Here is a 21254-nt window from a genome sequence, read left to right on the forward strand (position 1 = left end):
ATGGCTAGCTATCAGGTGAAAGTAACGCTCGTTTGACTAACGGTTTCATAAAAGGCATTACTTCTGTAATTACTTCTAATAAAAACAAAAAATTGATGAGTAAAACCCTATGGGACGTCAAATTTGTAATTTTTAAAATATTAGTGGCTTTAAGAAGCAAAGAGAAGCAAAGGAATGCGTTATTTGAGGTTTTCATACCTTCCATTTAAATAATTTTGTTATTTTTATATGAACATAAAATAGTATGACAGACTAATGCGACTTTTTGTCATAGTTAGGGCGTAAATGCTAACACTTACTGATGGGGACTGCAATGTTTCCATAGGTTATCATCAAATGTATTGTTATGCATAAAAAAGAGCGACGAAGCCTTTAAATTAAAAAATATCCTAATGAGACAAACTATTGTAAAACATCATCAAACAATCACTCAAACAAATAAACAGTATCAAACATAATTGCTTAAACCGTAGCAGAGCTCGAGACAAAGAAAGAAAAATATGTGATAACAACGGCAAAACAACGTAGTTTATTGTACAGAAACTTTTATTTTGTTTTGAGTTACGTTATAAAGTCATGGTTCCGTCGGCCACTGACCGGCCCTGCCAACGGCTCTGCGTTCCACACAAAACCCGGGCTTAGTACCACGTATCTAAACAACAAATAAATTGCCTTGTTAACTTTTATAAATGTATTGTAGAATTCTTTTATGTTCTAATCCCACTTGAAATAGTATGAAGTATATTTTATTTAGATCTTTCATAATAGTGAATTACATATATTTTAATTTATTAATAAATTTAAGAATACTTTCTTATGTATGAAATTTAATTGAGATGGTTGTTACACGTTTGGGTGTGATGACTAGTAGTTCCTTGATAAAGCTTGAGTTTTGTAGGTATTCATGTTTACGAAGAAATATTTGAGGCAAATAGTTTAGTTCAAAATATAGTTAGGATTTGTTTATACGCAATCTACTCAATTCAGACAGTAAACTACTAACAATCAAATATGATTTATAATTCAAACGGTTGAAAATAAATATTATTTTGCAATTTCATTTAAATTTTGCTGATTGAATAGTCTTAAGTATATAAATATAAAGTATCTTGTGACTTAAATAAAAAGTTAAAAATGATTTTTTTGACAACCGTACCACCGAGATGACTAGCAATTCTAAATTGCAAATCTAAAAACGTTTTTTAGTGTGACATATCTAGCCAAATAATTATAATAAAAAAAATTTCAAACACTTTAACGGAGGTAATTTTATTTTTATGTCTCTTTCTTTTGATTCAATACGTGCGAGTTTCTATACGAACACTTTTATCTGCAGTGGCGTAGCACTTTTAAAATATTTGGCCAATGACTATCCGAGCCCGGGCTCCTGCTGTAAAAATGTCGCTTTTAAATTGTTCCGTATAAAGAATACACAACCAATGGGACCGAAAATTTATACAATTAATATTGATGAAAGTGGTCCATGATTTATTTAGTGGAATAAAATCATTGTATTGGTTCGATTTAAATACAATTTAAACGAGCTTAATGCTTGGAAATTTATAATTATCTTCACGTTGTTGGAATAATTCTAATAAAACCGATTTTTTTATTGGAGTCCATGTAAAATAGTCAATTTTTTAAAGGTCTGCCTTTTCTTATTTATTATAAAGGAAAAGTTTTAATCCTTAGGGATCATAACCTTTGATCACCAGTAAGGAATATTTCTTGTACTTCTGAATAAAACAGTGACAAAAAATTTGTTACTAGATTAACTGTTCTATTGTGAAATGTGCTTATTTGTATCTTTCACTAGCATTTTGAAGCAAAAAACAGTTTCTATGGGGTTTTCCAATAGGGACGCTTGAACTTTGACAGCTGATTGCGGCCATGTTGTTTGAGTGACAGCTGTCAAATGCAGTGTGTTATATTCATTCCGTCCTCCCAAACCACCATGGCAGGTTACAGTGTCGAGCAGCACGTGCAAATCATAAAATTGTTTTATGAAAATGGGTCTTCAGTTCGAGCAACGTTCCGCGCACTTCGCCCGTTTTACGGTCGCGATGATCGTCCTGCCGAGTCGACTATCCGTCGATTGGTGGACAAATTCGAGTCAACCGGGTCAGTTAACAATCAGCCGGTTCCCGTGCGTCAACGTAACGCGAGATCTGCCGAGAATATCGCCGCTGTGCGCGACAGTGTCCTCGAAAACCCGCGGCAGTCAATTCCGCGTCGCGCACAGGAACTCGGCCTTTCGCAGACGACAACTTGGCGAATTTTGCGTTGTGACTTGAGCCTGCACCCGTACAAGATCCAGCTGACCCAAGAGCTCAAGGTTAATGACCATAGACAGCGCCGTGTGTTCGCTGACTGGGCATTAGAGCAGTTGGAAGTTGACGCCGATTTTGGCAAAAAAATCATCTTCAGCGACGAGGCGCATTTTTGGATGAATGGCTATGTCAACAAGCAAAATTGCCGTATTTGGGACGAGACCAATCCACACGAGGTTCACCAAGTGGCAATGCACCCGCAGAAAGTGACTGTTTGGTGCGGATTTTGGGCCGGAGGCGTGATTGGTCCGTATTTTTTCGAAAACGATAATGGTGTGGCCGTCACCGTCAATGGTGAGTGATACCGGTCGATGATAACCAACTTCTTTTGGCTTGAAATCGAGAATATGGATCTGGACAACATGTGGTTTCAACAGGACGGCGCTACGTGCCACACAGCACACGCTACGATGGAAGTTCTGCACGAGCAATTTCTGGACATGGTCATCTCGCGCGGAGGCGACGTGAACTGGCCACCGAGATCGTGCGATTTGACCCCGCTGGACTTTTTCTTGTGGGGTTTTCTTAAGTCGCAGGTCTATGCCAACAAGCCGCAAACCACCGATGCCCTCAAAGTCAACATACGCCACGCCATCGATCAAATACAGCCCGATTTGTGCGCCAGAGTCATCGAAAATTGGACCTTTCGTGTGCGCGCCACCAACCGAAGCCGTGGCGGTCATTTGAATGATGTCATATTCCATACATAATGGGGTCGATAGACCTTCCAAATAAAAAAAAAATTTCGCAAATATCTTTCCTACATGTATTTTTTTTTGCATTTCAAAGATCAAGCGCCCTTAATGGAAAACCCTATATCTATTAAAACAATGAAAAAAATACCTTATTTTATTGAATAAATGTGAAATTTTGATTTCATAATTTCAAAAATGATTTGATTTGAGATTTAAAACCAAATTTTTATTTTACGTTCAGTAATTTTATTATTGTAATCTCTTAAAGAAATATGTTTTATATTCTACTTTATAAAAATATTTTAAAGGGACCTCCAAGAAATATGTCTTTTGATAATTTTGTGGTAATAAAGTCTAAAATTGATTATCCTAATACATTCGCTTCTGCTATAAAATGTACTAACTAATACATGTCACCTATATCATTAAGAAATAATAAAGGCATAACATTATTTGGTCCAACGAAAGCTAGAATAAAATTTTTAATCAGCTTTAAGAATTAGTAAAATGAAAATTTTTAATTAATACAGCAACAGGAATTACTTTAGAATTAGTGTCTAAAAAAAATTATGCAATCGGGTAATTACGAAATAATACGTTGAATAAAATTGGAGCACACAATTATGACTTTAGTGCAATAAAATAGTGTAAATGTTTTAAAATTTTCTGAAGCAGTCTCTATCTTATTTGAATTTGTTGTATATATTCTGTACCAGCTTATTTTAATTAAACTACCTTCTATACTCTTATTATCTTTATATCTCTTGGTATCTTCATGGTTCGCGGTTTTGTGGAATTATTAATGCGGCCGCCAATAGACCTGCAGTTTTTTAGATGATACCCAGCAAAACATCACTGCCTTTCAAATAACCTTTAAGCTGTCCCGTATTTATTCAGCCACAAATTTAGTATTATCGATTTCGCTGAGTTATACCACAATGGACGCCACAATAAATACTTTCCATAAAGCTCTAAGAGACTGTTGCAAGCAACTTCTTTTGACATTTGTTGTGAGAAATACTTTTTGAGTGAAAATGCCGTTTAAGTTGTCAAACACAGTTACTGGAACAGAAAAGTTGTTAGCTACTAAGATAGTTAGCTCCACAAGCCAACCCTCAAACTTTTAGAAGCACTACGTCGACGTGCATTATCAGGTTCGCACTATGTCACAGAAGGTGTTGCTTATATTGCTATTGCAATAAGAAAGCGACTATGGTCTGGGCCTGGACAAAGTAACACTTTAATTTCGTCTAACGGGGATCACAGTTGCTGTATAGTATGTAACTGAAATTTCAGGTAAAATCATATTTTCTTTTCAAAGCGTCCTCGCGAAAATCTTAGGTTTAAAAATCATAAACACATTTTAACATATTTATCATCCTTGCCTTTAACAAGTTACGATAAGTAGTAGTGTTTGACCTAAATTAAAATTATACTTTTCGGAATACATATTCAGTCAGCTATACATATTTTACTAATTCCGAAATTAACGCTGACGAAGTCGCGGGGAAAACCTAGTATTATTATAAAATAAATCAGTTAAAAAACTCGTAATATATATTTTATTTACAATATATACAGTTCCAACATAGATATATATCTACATCTAAATAGTTTGTATAATAACACTTGTTCATTATTTTGGCTGTAAAGCTCTCACTCCTCAACTGAGTTTAATTAAGTAGCTTGATTTAGTTAAATTTTGAAGGGGTTAAATTTTTTTAAATAACATGAGGTAGATGTTGGGATCTATAGTTACAAAAATTAAACGGAACTAGATATAAGAAGTATGTTTAAGAATATATATATATAGTATATATTTTAATGGGTTAATAGTTGTGACAATAAAACGAGGGGATTGCGTTAAAATAAAGTGAAGTGTAGATAATAGAAAAAACATAAAAAGAGTCTCGCTTTTTACAAACGGACATGTGTAGAATGATTGCATTAAAAATAATTTGTTTCAAGTAACCACTGTTAATATTGAATTTAGTACACAAACTATGTCGGGTTATACCTATCAACGGGAACAAGTCTATATGCTGTATTAATGTCGGGAACAAGATTTTGGCAAACTGCCAAATAGTATATTATGGCCCCACAGAAGATAGTAAAGGCATTTAATAAAAAATAAACTATATATATATATATTTTTTTGTCTGTGTCTCTCGTTTTAAGTAACATATAGATTTAATCAGCATTTATTACGAAAATCTAGATAATACAAATAAATATAGGATAAGTCATAGCGGAAAATTATGGCTAATTCTTCTTTACGACATTCTTCTATTTTCCTGCAACAGTAACTAAATATTTTGTACTCACATTGTCTTTTATGTTTTAAATTTAATAAACAAATGTTATCATTACATGTTCAGGTGTCACAACGTCGGTTATTAATGCAAGTTAATATTTAAACACCAAGTAAAAAAAAAGTCGAAATTTTAAAATTGACAATTAGGTAATAGTCTTAATGTATGTTACTAAAGTTACGAAGTGGAAAATAAGTCAAGTATCGTCCGAATTATAATTTTTGAAAAGATAAGTCAATAGAGAATGTCTGCGTTTCATAAATTTAATAAATCAAACATAGTAAAAGATAGCTAAACGCTTTGTGTGATTTATCTAAAATTTTGATTTAGGTATACTGTAAAATATTACTGATGACACAGAGAGCTCTGACGATTTGATCTATTTGAATAATGCAAACATTTAGCTAGCTAGTCGCTGAAAATTTTTGCATTGCCAAAAAATTTTAAATTTTAAATGGATTTGCACAGATTGCTGAAATCAATTGGTGGTATGATTTATATTCTAAGTAAATGCTTGATCCAAGATTTATTCTTTTTAAATAAAATTACAGCATTATTATCCATAATCATTATATTAAATAAGATTTAGAACTATTTTACAGTAATTCAAATAAATATTTAGAGTAAGTAAGAAAAAACTTAATAATTTCCTGGAACTAGTGTTTTTAAATTGAAGTTAATGGTCCTTATGTCTTTACATAAACATATAAAAATTGAAAGAAAACTAACTGAAGATCACACAAGTTATAATAATAAAAAGATAGGCTCTTTGTCAGTATTTTATATATCTGGTAATAATCATTGTATTTAATGGCAACAACACCTAATGAATTTTGCAGTAACTGTGATTAATTTGATTAGAATTAATTCTTTGTTAAGTTTAATTTCTTGCTAAGTAACTGTTTCTCATCTGCTTGACTGTAGAAGCCTCTAAACCTCCTATCTCCGAATCACTGTCCTAGAAGCTTTACTCTCTAGCCTACGATTTTATTATTTAGGCCCACGTCTTTTTTAGTCAGTGATTATTGTAAAAGTTTTATTTTATGTTGGCTCTGAGAGAATTACGGTAACAATTGACATAGCGTTGCGACACATGCACCAACAGACGAATTTGCTTCACCGCTACAGATTATTTAATCTCCTAAAATTCTATAATTAACTGTTATAATTGTGTGATGATTTGGGCTTCGATTGTGGCGAAGTATTTGCTTATTCGTTTTAATTTTATCTGTAGTTCATAATGAGGACAAAAATGATGAACAAAGGACTTATTAAAATAAATAAATGTCACTGAGCTTCAAATTGTAAAGACATCGAATTGAATTGACAGTTAAATGATAGCAATATAGTAATTGCATTCGATTCAATGTGATTTACTTTAAACTGAAGGTACAAATAAAAGCGCAGCTAGTAAAATCGACTTTTTTAAATTTTTTTTTCACGTGGAACGTTTTGCTTGCGGATATGTCTGTATTTGAGCTAGATGCTTTCTGCGACATCATCTATAAATAAACTTGAATTTTGGATCAATAGACAAATTGAAATCTATGTAAGCTTATACTTTAAGTTGCGAATATTTTTTATGTGGAACTAAACAATTGTTTATTAATTATTACAATCATACAAATATTCTATTATATCAGTTGAATTTAAACAAATAAAGAAAAAATAAATATACAAAGATAATTTTTAGTTTATGTTTTAAACGAAAATAATTTACATTGATAGCATGTCACTCCCGATATTGGATTTTAAATCCAAAAGATTAGCTTACTGGCATGTATAAAACAATGGCAGGTAATTTGTGTAAACATGTGAGTGTAGGCGATATAAAAGACAGGTGCTTAGAAAAAGCTCCGTAGTTGTCTAAAATGAAACTGCATATAGCAATAATGTTTTTAATGTTACCAATCATATTTGCATTTAACGAAGAATTTGTTAACTTAGCCGTTAGCTAGTTTCAAAACAAAAATACTTTTTTCATGACACTTTTTGAAATCAAAAGCACTTTTTTGATGAACATGCATATTTTGTATCAAGGGTAAATAATCATTGAGGCAACTTTGGTTCTTTTATTTTTTCAACACTAATTTCCGGGGGAGAATTGACATAACTAAGTCGTTTTCGGCTTTGAAGAATAGTTTCATTGAAATAAAACTAATATTTTTCGAACTCAATACGCGTGTATAAATATTTTCATTATTTATATCACCTGGATCAGGAGGCGTCGGTAATAAGTCTACCTAGATGTTTATTTAAAAACTAATTGTAACGTATATTAACTACAGCTAAAACTAGTTTAACAAACTACACTAAATCTTAGTCAATAACACATAGACAACACAAAAAAAAAAACAAAAAATGTAACTTAGAGAAGAGTGGAAAGTATTTAGGTTTTCCGAAGCCAACTTCACTTTCCACAATACACCCAAATCCTTGTTAAAAGTCCAAAAACAAGACCTACAAAGTTGCTTATTAAAATTTTTTTAGAAGTCTCCTTCACCAAAGACATTTGATCCTGAGATGATATTGACTTGGAGCCCGGCTTCAAGCGTGCCCGTCTTAACTGACACTTCCTTTTTATTGTGCATGAGATTGCAAAGATCCATAATATCAGGTGAATTTTTCTACATTAAAGAATCCCCACTTCAGGTTTCCCAGCATTTAAAATATATTACCCTAAATATCAATATGCACAACATTCTCAATACTGCTTTTAAAGAATTTTTTTAAAATCATTATAGTCTTTTATATTTAGTTATTTAGAATGCATTTCATGAAAAGTGAAACAGCAGATCTTTTTTATTTTTTTTAAAGGTTTAACTACATAGTTGTTGATTTATGGATCGGCGACTACAGCCCACATCGTGTTTATGTACGTAACAATGAAGCATGTAAAATAAAAACTTTTTATTTATGGAATAAATATCTTTAATGAGATCTAAAACTTACGCGAGTATTCATATAAATGAAACTAAAATTTAACCGAGATCACGGAAACACGAGAGCGCGGTTGCTGCAAAGTAACGGAAACGTCGGGGCTATGTAGTTAGAAGAAAAAAAACGCATAGTAATCCGAAAAATATTAGTATATGTAAGTTAATATATATACTTACATAATTTATGTACTTGTAATATTTTGTTTTGTATTTCAGAGTAATTCAAACATAATTTATTTCCACTAACATGATATGACATACATATATGATATGCTGCGAGATTGCTTCTCTCTCAGTTTGACCTATGACGTAGCATTCCCAGTTAGCCACATCCAGTGAGTTTGAAGGATAGAGAATCAATTTTAATCTAATATACGATAGCCAAAGTTACTGATAACATCGGTAAACATGTGGACTGGTGACGACAAAGAAAAGAGCCTTCATACTTATAGACTTAAATATATAAAACATTATTAAGGCAAAATAATTTCTTAATTTGTATAGCTCAATTTTCGTTTTCATTTCAGTTTTAAAACTGACTACTGACAGGAGTATTCAGTCTTCTAACTTACAATTATTGTACAAGTAGTGTCGTCAGTTGGTTTCCCAACGCGCCACCTCCCAGTATTAAGTCACTTTGGGAACAAGTAGGGATGTTAATGTTTGTGTTTTAATATATTTCACAAGTTAATTGCACTTTATTATAGACCAGATTATTATTCCGATACGAAGTATGCGAAAGCTGAATATCAACTCAAAAAGAAAGCACTCAATTTAAAAGAGAAAGGAAAGCCGATATTGAAATTGGTGAAGGACGGAATAAGCTTAGTCAAAGAGGGAGGTTGAGATATTTTTTTTTATTTATAATATTTGACATAACCTAAACTGAAAATAATAGTTTTATTTAAATGAATACTCTCGATTTTTTTTTTGTATTCATTATGTTTTATCAAGTCGAATCAGAAAATGTTAGCATATTTATCAAATAATGACTTTAAATAGAAAAGTTAAGTTAATGTCGCATGTTCAAATTAAAGGCTATGTTTATCACGGTGAAGTCGATAGTGCGAATAAAATAATCGCTGAGACATTCAACCAACGCGAGATATGTGACGTGGGTTCCTTACAATCAAGGGATAAGACTTCGGCATACATAAGTGTTCAGAAAAGGAGTCCCTATAAGGGATTCTTTAAATGGAGGCAGGTAGTTGACTTAGAAATATAATTATAGTTATATAAAATAAATATAATATAATAAAATTTATTTGAAAATTATTTTATTATTTCATCACGTAAATGTTTAGTATAAAAGCGTTTTCTTTTTGTAAATTTCATTATAGAAAAAAGATTGATTTTAAAAGTTTCTTTCTGTATAAATCAAAGCGAGCCAGACATAAAAAAAATCATATTATCTTAATAACTTCTTGTTCTTCTTTCTTCTTCTTCAGTTCTTTACGTTTAACAGAAGCGGGAATTTTAAACCGTATACGTAGAAGAACCTTGGTTCGAACAGACAAATGTGAAATAAGTTCTCCGCGAGCCCTGGCTCTGGGCAACGGCGCCGCTCCCGCCTTCATATTGTGGGCTGCAGGATACATGATAGCTATTCTATTGTTTATATTACTCTAATTTAAACATTTAAAGACCAATAATCCATTATATGTAGTTTTGATTAAAGGCTGTATTAAGTCCTGTTTAGTCTCGACGGAAATCGCAAGATGGAGATATACAAATAAAGAATTATATAACAAATTTCGTTAGTGTTTATTTCCTAAGTATGCCATATTTTTAAACATCTTTCAGCTGAATATTTGTTGCTTACAAAATTATCGTATAATTATTATGGATGAATGGAAGAAATTCAAGATTAGTTACTATTTGGAACTTTTATTTCTTAAACAAAGTTCAAATCAATTAAACATCCTTTTCTATAAAAATCACAAACAACTGAAAAAATATTTAGAAAAAAACTGATGTTGTAAGACGTGATTGAGATGTTAAAAATAAATTTTAGAGGTTAGTTACTATTAAGTAGTTGGTAAAAGTCCACACTGTAGCGGCAGTCAGAAAATAATTTTAATTCCTTAAATATTCTTAAAGGTAATTTTAAAATAAGTAAATATTATTTCTTATAACTGTATACAATTCTTGTGGAAACACATTTAAATGTTGTAATTAACAAGTAATAGTTGGACCAAGACGTTTTAAATAAATTTATTATTCACTTCCATTAAAAGTATTTTTAAATTCCAATGGTCGTTCACTGCGAGGGTCACGAGAGCTGATTTCCCCGGAGGGGTCGCGGCTATACCACGTAACACTTACAATAAATTACTGTTTTTCTGTCACATTTGAGTGTTGAATATGTTTTTGCAATAGAAAACTATTTACTGAGTTGTCATATGGGTGGAACAGAACGTAATATTTGTGATTTGATCAATATTTACAGTACTAACATGTTCAACTCAATTCATACAAGATGTTTATATATATTGTATATAATATATTAAATATTTGTTATTTTTATATGCTTTTTGTTTATATATTTTAGCTGGGTAAAATTTTGTTTGTAACATAAGAATTTATATTACCTTTTGTGGTTCTTAGAATCCCTTTAATATTTTGATTTTAAAACTTTAAAATTTCTTTTAAGCCTTGCGAAAGAAAAACAGAGAGAATGAAATGTACACAATATTTCGTAAAAGTTATTAAAAGCTAAGTTTATATTATCACTCGCTTTGAAAACCTCAATTCGGAAAGTTTTTACAGCAATGTTCTGTATTTTGTATTATATTTACTTTTTCCTGAATATTTTACGGGAATCTATTTTATGAATTTGAATTCACCACATATATCCACTCACGTCCATCTTTTTAATAGCACATATATCCTTTTGATTACTGCCTATGATTGCTTTCTGTAGGAAAGTTGTTTGTAACTTTTCTTGTCACAGTCCATACAAATTTATTTTGTCATTTTGTTTAAATATAGATGTAGTTTGACGTTTGATAAAGGAAGTTGTGAATACATGCTTGAATAAAGTTTATTTTGATTTTATTTGATTGCGTCCTATCTGCAGTGGCGTTGCACGTTCCAAATATTTGGCTCGAGACTTGGTGACTCCGAGCTATTGCCAAAACAATTTTGGTTTTAAATTGATCTGCTTAAAGAATATGTACCAATTGAAACCCAAAATTTATACACTGCATATTAATAAAAATATTTCATTGGTCCATGAATTATATCGCACTTTTGTGTTTTGAAATTTAATTTAAACTTCATTGCGGTATTCTAAACGTTACGAATGTTGAAAAATTATGCAGTCAGGGTTGATACAAATATATTATATTAAAATTCTTTCTCATTAGAAAAATAAATCAAAAAATATCTTTAATCAATTTGAATTACGAAATATTTATTATATTTCAAATAACCTGTATTATTGGCGGATTACTTTTTGTACTACCCACACTTTTAGTGGCTATTGTGGAAAGGTTATGTATTATTTTATTTTTAATAATACCTCCCTTGTGTGAGGAATAGGAAATTTAGTAACTATACTTGACATATAACGTTTAAAAACTTCTTCTGGATCGCATTCCATGCTTAGAGGAACCGGCACAGTACGTTATCGTTTTCCACCTCAGTCTATTATCCGTAATTTCTGTAGTCATTCCTCTATCATGCATTTTACGTTACACAGTTCATCCAAGTTCTTTTGGGACGCCCTCTCCATATCTGACCAATTACATCAATCCGCATAACATGACTATATCGAGCTAGTCTCATACTCATTAATTTCTCCTGACTATCCATTCTTGTTAATGCACACATCCATCTCAAAATTCGTAGGAAAAACTCAGTAAGCAAGCAGAGTGCTTTTATTCACAGCTGCTGCAGTGCAACATTGTGATCTATTACAATAATGTGGGTCCCACCACTGTCATGGAGATCTTAAGCTTATAGGGCATACATTGAGTATTTTCGACATTTCATCCACCCAGTATTCATTCAGCTCACAACCTCCCGGTCATTACTGCCGATGTTTGGCAAGAAAAAGTCGAAATTCTTTGAGCATACCATCTAAAACAATCTTTAGCCCCACATTCTCTGGTACCTCAAGCGTCGTTTCTCCGAAAAGTACAATATTGTTGACAAACCATATAGACCAAGATACCTTCTCTTGAACTCGGATGTCAGTTCATCCATTGTGAGAAGAAACAAGTAATTGCTTGAAGCCGACCACTGACGTAAGTTTACAGCTACATGGAAGTTATCTATTTTACTGGATACGGATCGAACTTCAATACATGCAAGGCTGTACTGCATTCTAATAAGCTGCTGGTATTTCCCTAACATTTTTTTCGCTTTCAAAATCCGCCAAAGAGCCTCATGGAGTACTCTATCGTACAGTTTCTGTATGTCAATGAACACCATATACAAGTTATTGTGTGAGCGCATGTGCTCTTTGCACCGAGATGTCTTAGCGCTAAATATGGTGTCCGTTGTACCGTTTCCTTGCCTTAACCCGAACAGGTACAGCGTTACCTCACTTTCCATTTTCGATCATAATGCTATCTCTTTTCCCATACTGTGAGAGTGTGTGTTATGTTCTTTATTCCTCTATATTGCAGTCCTGTACACTTGTGTTTTGAAAAAGGGCCCTAGCGGGCTATTGCATAGTTTATCAGGGATAATCTCTTATTGTAACCTATTTATTTACAAATAACATAAAAACGCTTCAAATACATAAAATATTACTAATTATAAATAATGATTTATAATTAATAATAATTCATTAGATTTCAGTGAATGCATTCCTTAAGTAATAAGTTGAATAGAAAATATATTTCTCATCTTGTTTCTAAAACAGTTTAAAAAAGGATATTTAGATTCAAAAATATAAATAAATTTTTGTTTTATATATATTTGTTTAACACGAAGAGCTATAGTTAAAGCTCGTGGTAAAATTTGAGTACGACTTTTAGACTAAACCTAAAATAATATCTTTATGAGAATTATTCTCCAAGTGTGTAACAGTTTGAGTGCTGGCTGGACTCTGAGGAATAAATTTAGTATATTTCAAAACACTAAACAAAATTAGCATGAGATAATTTTCATGTAGGTTTTTGGTCTGTAAAAGCTGATCACTTTTGAATAAACTAATTTAATTATGAATTAAATGAAATCATGTCATATTATTTTAGTTTATAAGACGTTACTAGGATTAAATGTTTGATAATTTATGTCAATACAATTTCTATACTGATCACAAAATTTATATAGAAAATAAATGCAGCTCGTTAAGTGTTGCTCGGCATTGCATTCGTTTAAAGATATTAGTGAAACATTAAAGGTGACTTCACTTTTAAAACGTATTTTTAATTTATGTTATATTCTGATATCAACATAAACAATTCGTTCGATCGCTTCTATCCTTCTGATTGTACTTAATACTGATGGAGTAAACAGCAAACCACAAACAAAGAACTTGTCTAAATAAATAAATTTGATTGAGCCTGAGCTTTGTAAGGACATCAATTTGACAAGTAAATGATATCAAATTTGCAATTTAATCAATTTGATTCAGACATTTGACCTAATATTACATTGACAGGAGCTATTCAGCTTAATAAAATTTTCAACATGTTAGGTTTGCCTCGGCACTGCAAGTTTTTGTCCTAACTGTAGCAAAAACAGTGCAATTTCAAAAGCGAATATTCTATTATGCTCTAAACAAGCAATGTAACATACAATGCAGTTCAAAATCATTTCAAAATTGTTGATAAGAATTTTCATGAATAAAAAAAATCACGGCTAAATTTATTATATAGTCAGGAGTGATATAAAAGCAGAAGTCAAGATACTCTTATGCTCCTGTCAGAATGAGGTTTCATATAGCAGTGTCGTTGTTAACGTTACCAATAATATCCGCACTTAATGATGATTTCATAAACTTAAGCATGAGTTATTTTAAAAATAAAAATACGTTTTTCGTTTGTATTTTGACGTGCAATGAAGGCTGTGAGTGTCACAAACATAGTTTATTTTAGGAAGTGTTATATGTCGAATATTAATATATATATATATATTTAGGGTAAATTATTTTGAATGTTTCTGAACATTTACTTCATTCCACAGGGTTAAAATTTTCAAAAGTTGCTTTCGATCATTCCATAGGTGTTACAAATGTTAACATAAAATATTTTGATAAAACAAAAAGTAATAAAATTGACGTCTGTTTGAGTCGAACATCACCGAGCATTGGAGTGCTGATAGATTCAAAATGTGCATTATTTGAGAGCATCGTAACATTTGTAAGTACATTTTATACTTTTAAGAAAACATCAAGTCATTAGGCTTCATTTCCCTATCACGATAAAATATAAATCATTTCGATACTGTGAGTATTCATTATTTTATAAGTTTACAAAATTTATACTATATTGTTGTTGCAGGCGTCAGAATATGTTTTATTCGATTCAGTCCATAAATGGCTTATCTTGCATGAAATACACGACGGAGTTGGCGATGACTACAGTTACAATGACACCAAAAGCTTAACTAAACATATTCCTTATATGACATTATTTCGTAGTCTCAACTTAAGTGTGAATGCAGATATCGTGGTAGCGAGCCATAAAGGTACGTTTCCACTAAGATTTCATTGCATTAAAATGGAAAACAGTTTAGTGTATCGCGGAACTCGGTAATTATTTATATTTGAGATTCGGATGTTCACATGCGAGGAATAAAAATACGTATCTATTACTTTCTAGTGATTAAATTTTATTAGATAATATAAAAAAATGATATGTTTAAACATTTATAATACGAATTTTATAAAATATTAGTCACGGTATCTTTATTATGAGATCCATATTGTACAAAGTCATGAGAAGTTTATTACAAAGAAAAAAAAAACTAAAATTAATATAATCGTAATATTTTAATTTCAAATTCAATAATCATTCTAATATAATAAACTTTTGTTTCGCTGGTTTTTATATGTCTCACATGGACACAGATGCGAGTATTCTATTTAAGTTAATAATAAATACTAAACATAAACTCTTAAAATTAAATTAAAAAATAATTACGGTAAGAAAGCTAGCATCAGTCAAGTGCGCGTTGCACTCGTTTACGTATTATGCATTAATTCACAAAACTTTTTATATAAGTCGAAGTACTTTTCAGTCACTAAATCAATATAAAAAATTGAAAAATAAAACTTAAAGATTTATATTGTTATAATACGAGTCTTACTTGATAGGTTTTTACTATTTGATATACTCAGTGAATATTTCAATTCTGTTACCACTACGGTTCCTGAGTTACAGTCAGCTAGCGAAGATTTAGTTAAAAGGTTTATAATTTAAATGAAACTAAGTTTTCCGGATACCTAGCGTTTTTTTTAACCTTTTATATCTACATAATTTCGACATTTTCTACACAGCAACCGTAATCAGTCACCGAATATGCGGACCTATGGAGATATACAAAAATAAAAAATCCGTAGTATCCGAATAACTTAGTTTAATTTAAATACTTGCACACGAAAACTTTAGATATTATTTTAAATTTTAAGTCATGTGTCCAAAAAAAAAAGGCAAAGGAAATGTATACCGTCGAGTGGAGAATTTAACTTTAAAGAACATGAAAGAAAGACGTCACAATGTCGAAAATAAAATAATAACTTTCTGTCCTAAAAAATATACCTCGTGTTCAACACTAGCGAAAACGAGCATATCTTACGAATGATAAGAGACACAATGTAGCTCATAGAATAAAAAATATATATTTTCAGATAATGATTCTTGCATTCTTTATGATGTGTTCAATTTTGGCAAAAATCGAGATGGAAGATTTGTTGTCAAAGCCATTGGCAGCTGGAATACTGTGACAGGTAAAAAATACGTATAACGTTTAAATGTTATTAAGTGAAGACGTGAAGGCTGAGTTTCTACTACTCTTTCTCAAATTTTCTCAGGAATTTATTAAAAATTCTCTAAACCAATCAAACAATACCTTACATTTAATTTTGACTGTGAAAGCTTGGTCTGAATTTTAATCACATTTGCGGTAACGTTCGTAAAAAAACGCATGTGGCAGAATAACTATAAATGTGAAAACTGTGTAAACCAATCTCTATATTAGAAATTCATTGGGTGTGAATTTGTACAAATTCTTTTATTTTTGATAATTTCGCCAATAACTTTCAAATGGATTTGTAAAGTTAAACATAATAATTTTATTTTTTAAATTCCAGGTCTAAATCTCACAAGAACTTCTAAATATTACCGGCGATTTGATTACCATCAAATGGTTTTAAAGTTGATACTAGTCGTGAGTATGAAGTACACTGAATCAGATTCAATCCCGAAAGTTTAGTCGTTTGTACTTGCACGATATTTAAATCGTTTGCAAATAAATAAATTAATGCAAAAAAAGTTGATTGCTAATTCTCTGATGTAAATCTTTGTTAAGATGTCTCCCCCGCCCAAAAACTTCGACCCTCAGATGCTTCTGACGTGGAACCCAGCTTCGAACGTGCCCGCTTTAACTCATACTTCGTCCATATTCATGCACGAGATAGCAGAGATTCACAATATCAGGTGACTATCATTGCCTAATTTTAAATTCTTTAGCTAGTTCATAATATTATTTGCGGAAATCATTTGGTCACGCTTCTAGTCTAGCTTCTATTTACACGTTAATCTCACGTGTACAAAGTAAGATACCTCTCTAGATTTGTAATATTACACCATCAAATATTATCTGTTATTTTATAGGTATAATTACACTGTAGTGGATGTATGGATCGGCGATTATAAACGGGAACATGCGTATGTAAGTAACTCATAGACAATCAAAAGCAAAAAATGTCTATATTATTAATTATCGTAAATAATTATCAGTTTTAATGAGTGTTGCTATCATATTGTAGACCGCTGCAAATGGTATTTATTTCCACGAACATGACGTCACTCCGGTTCTAAGAATGCTTTTATCTCATTTTGATAAATATGACGTAGCATTCCCCGTTACCCGTGTCGAGTGAGTTTAATTTTTTGCGTAAAAATACATAATGTTAATATAAAATATCATATTCTTTTTAAACTTATATGCAATTATAGTAGAGAAATAAAGCACTGTATAGATGGGTTATATGTTATCAGCATAAAACTGTTGTAATTACTAGAGTGAAATGAAAGAATGTGGATCAATGGAAGGGTGACTTGAAATACGTTTTAAATAGTAATTAAGAACATAGCACTATTTCTGTTAAGATAACTTATAAAAGTATTGTATATTACGTTAATTTAAAGATAATTCGATGGACCGGGCACCCGTACGGTAAATCCATTAAGTGCTAAAAAGTTTCGTCTCTTGTACTGAGAGACAATGTAAGTTTTCCGATGGAAAACTATTATCTTCATATACTAAATTAAGTGACGATTGGTTGGTTGTTAGAAAGAATATTACAAAAACTCTTTTTAGGTCTTATTACGATACTAATAGAAAAGGTCTTGGTAGGCGACAGAGCTTATGTAAGTTTTAAGTTTTTGCCAACCTAGGCATGACACAAAACATTAATGATAGATATTTGAAATGAGTAGAATTTCTTATAATTTGTATTTTTTTTTATAACAGGACAAGATTTTTTTATAAAATTCCAACCCAAGGAGTTGGAAAATTCGAGAATAAATTTTTAAAACCCTTTTCAAAGAATGCGTGGTTATCTGTTGTGGGAATTACCTTACTTTGTGGTTTAATGTTACTGCTGTCAATGATTGTGGAGGAACGAAGACCATTATCATTGGTTTACCCCATATTCTCAGTTTTAGCGTTGATTTGCCAACAATGTACGTATAAATAAAATATATTATGTGACGTTCCGATGTCTTTACTACACCTTAGTATTAACGGAATAAACTTTCTTATGGATATTAAAAGGAATATTTTCTCTTTTCAGTTTTTGAAGAATTTGAAGATTTGCGATCTATTTCCTCGGGTAAGGCAGTTAAGAAAATGTATTCAAGAATATAATTTTTCAATTTATAGCTTAGTTTTCATTGTTATATTATTTCAGTTCGAAAACTGACTACTCTAGTGACAGGAGTATTCTGTCTTCTAACTTACAATTATTATACAAGTAGTGTCGTCAGTTGGCTTCTGAATGCGCCACCTCCAAGTATTAACTCACTTTGGGAACTTTTGGATAGTCCACTTCAACCAGTTTTTCAGGACACGGGTTTCAGTTATTCTTGGCTACAAGTAGGGGTTATACTTTGTATAAGCAGTGTTATGTTTAGAATTTCTGTGCATTGCATTTACTTGTAGGTACCAAATTATTATTACAATACGAAACATGCGAAGGCTGAAGATGAACTGAAAAAGAAAATGAAAAAATTAGAGAAAAAAGGAAAGCCGATATTGATATTCCCAAAAGATGGGATTAGTTTAGTGAAGGAGGGAGGTAAATGTTTAATATTTTCCTTATTGTCAAGAATTAAGCAATAACAAATATTTTTCCTGTGATTGTTAGTTCCAAGTTAGTGTTAGTTTGATTATTTAAATACTAATATTAAATTAATACAACAGAATAATAAAAATAATAATATACAATTACCGATTACTAAAGATCAGTTATGTTATATTTAGTCAAACATCGATGACAAATTAGCGTTATTATCATTGGACTAAATATGTATTAGGAATAATAAGTTTATCTGTCCTTAAAAAATTGTGTACTGTTGTGTTACGCGATCGATGCCTGAAAGGCAAGTGAGGGCAGCTTTATATTATTTTTGTTATCACGTCTGGGACAGGAAACTCATCTCTTTCTCCAATGCGACTGTAATTCTGAACATTGCTAAGAGTAATGAAAAAGGACACATTGTCGATTTGATGCTTCCACTGGAATGACCTAGCCAGCTGACCTGAGAATGACCTAGCTAGGTCCCACCTTGGGTGGCAGGCAAAAAACTAATCTAACACCGAAGAGGATTTCTAAAACTTTATAAATAGTGGTAACCTCAGATCTTCACAAATTTTTAGGCTCTGTAAAATTTTGTTAATTGACCACTATTTCTATGACTATAAAGACCGGATTACGATCTCAGAAGTTTTACAAAGAACAAGATTTTACACCAAAACTCAATCGGGCTCAATGTGGTAAACTAATCCTCGTTTTCAAACTCTTTCATAGCAAGAGCTATTATAAAGACGTGTTCTTATACCCTGATGACAAAGTAACGATTGATAATAAAGATAGTTTCCCACCCCTGAATTTTTTTTCAAAAAACGTCTGTTTCAATTACTGCGATCTGGTTTTTTGTTGATAGCTTAGTAGGCACTGAATATTTTAAAGCTTCCCGAGAATACTATTCGGATAGTGGGGAACAAATAAGAGGTTATTATAATTCTATCCATTGCTGTAATATTTAAATATCAAAGATAAAGAACCGATGTTGGTGCTATGTTGAGCATATTATTCCTGTTTTTGCTAACAGGTAATTCGATTGATATGTTAAAAATAATAATAGATTCTAGTATAGTGTTCCTCAAGGTGGTTTGAAGTTTAAATATAATACACAATAATAAATAAAATATGACTCTATACTTGGTATTTTTTCTCCATTTATGATAAAAATATTCTCAAATAATGTTCTAGAATATATTATTATTATTATACGGTGCCATAATGATTTTCTTATGACAGGAACCTCGAGAGTATAACTGTGACTTACTTCTCAAACTAAAGACAAAAGGGACCATCATAAATTACTCTCTAAACACAAATAACTTACATAATAATATCAATTCTTGTCAAAGGCTATGTTTACCACGGAGAAGTCGATAGTGCGAATAAAATAATCGCTGAGACATTCAAGCAACGCGAGCTATGTGACCTGGGTTCCTTACAATCGATGGATAAGACTTTTGCATACATAAGTGTGCAGAAAAGGAGTCCCTATAAGGAATTCTTTACATGGAGGTACCTGAGTAGAAAATTAAATATTAGTTCATAGTCATTACATCATTCAGTCATTAAAAAAAAAAAAAACATCCTTATAGCATCGTGTAAAGATTTTCGTTAAAATGATCGTTTAAAAAAAAGTAACGTAATACGTGTTGCCAAATTAACTAATTTAACTTCCTCCGAATTCTAGTTCTTTACGGTTAATGGAAACAGGAATCTTAAATCGTATACATAAGAGAACTTTGAGCGGAGCCAACAAATGTGAAGGAAGTACTCCGCGAGCCCTGGCACTGGGAGGCGCAGCTCCTGCCTTTATACTGTTGGCTGCAGGATACATACTGGCTGTTATATTGGTTGTTTTTGAAAGGTGCGTATGTAATCTAAATGATATTTTATAAAACAAAAAATAAATTAAGTATTCTCTAATTAATGACCTTAATCAAAAAAACTTACTTATATTTTGTAGAATCATTCATCATCATCAATGATAGAAAATATGGAAATAATAATGTTAAGTTCACTCATTAATGATTTCTAATACGTAAAGCAGATAATTTGCACACTATTGTATTGTGTAGTGTCTAAAAATCTTAAAAATAAAAAAAAGTGATGGATGATTTGAACATGATGGCTTTTTGAATTTAAAATAAATATAGTTACAATTATCTATTGCTTTATTATTACTTTCCAATCAAACCACTCCAATTGCAGCTCCAAAGCTTTCAATATATCAAAATACATACAGACAAAAGTCAGTATCATTGCGGAATTTTTAAACATTAATCGTGCGTTGCCACCCTTGATTGGGGAAGAGGGAGAGGAAACTATGAGGAAACTAGAAGGTGGGAAAACAGAAAGGGCAGGAAAGGGTGGGAATAGGGAAGAAACAGAAAAGGAAGGAAAAAGGGAAGGCCAACCGGGTTTAGCACCCATCGGTAGAAACGCAGCCATTTAAGACTACTTCACGCCGATCTTCTGTGAGAGGATGGTAC

At 31.5% G+C, this 21254-nt stretch overlaps 2 protein-coding genes across 2 annotated transcripts; one reads left to right on the top strand and one right to left on the bottom strand.

The window, feature by feature from the left end:
- Positions 1-11946: 11946 nt before the first annotated feature.
- On the bottom strand, positions 11947-12836 carry LOC116771549 (uncharacterized). The gene is made up of 2 exons (XM_032663433.2): positions 12437-12836; positions 11947-12014 (listed from the first exon to the last, which is right to left on the bottom strand). The coding sequence occupies exons 1-2, from the start codon at positions 12834-12836 to the stop codon at positions 11947-11949; spliced, it is 468 nt and encodes a 155-aa protein (XP_032519324.2).
- Positions 12837-14401: 1565 nt separating this feature from the next.
- LOC116773551 (ionotropic receptor 75a-like) lies at positions 14402-20976 on the top strand (the record flags this gene model as incomplete). Its single annotated transcript, XM_061521271.1, has 14 exons — positions 14402-14593; positions 14735-14921; positions 16084-16182; positions 16546-16622; positions 16764-16891; positions 17069-17126; positions 17224-17333; positions 17931-18142; positions 18253-18291; positions 18370-18554; positions 18621-18756; positions 20115-20277; positions 20453-20629; positions 20729-20976. Coding segments are annotated over 14 exons (1785 nt in total), but the record flags the coding sequence as incomplete, so codon positions are not given.
- Between the last annotated feature and the right edge of the window lie 278 nt (positions 20977-21254).

Source organism: Danaus plexippus, chromosome 8 (genome assembly GCF_018135715.1).
Source record: "Danaus plexippus chromosome 8, MEX_DaPlex, whole genome shotgun sequence".
Classification (NCBI taxonomy): Eukaryota; Metazoa; Arthropoda; class Insecta; order Lepidoptera; family Nymphalidae; genus Danaus; species Danaus plexippus.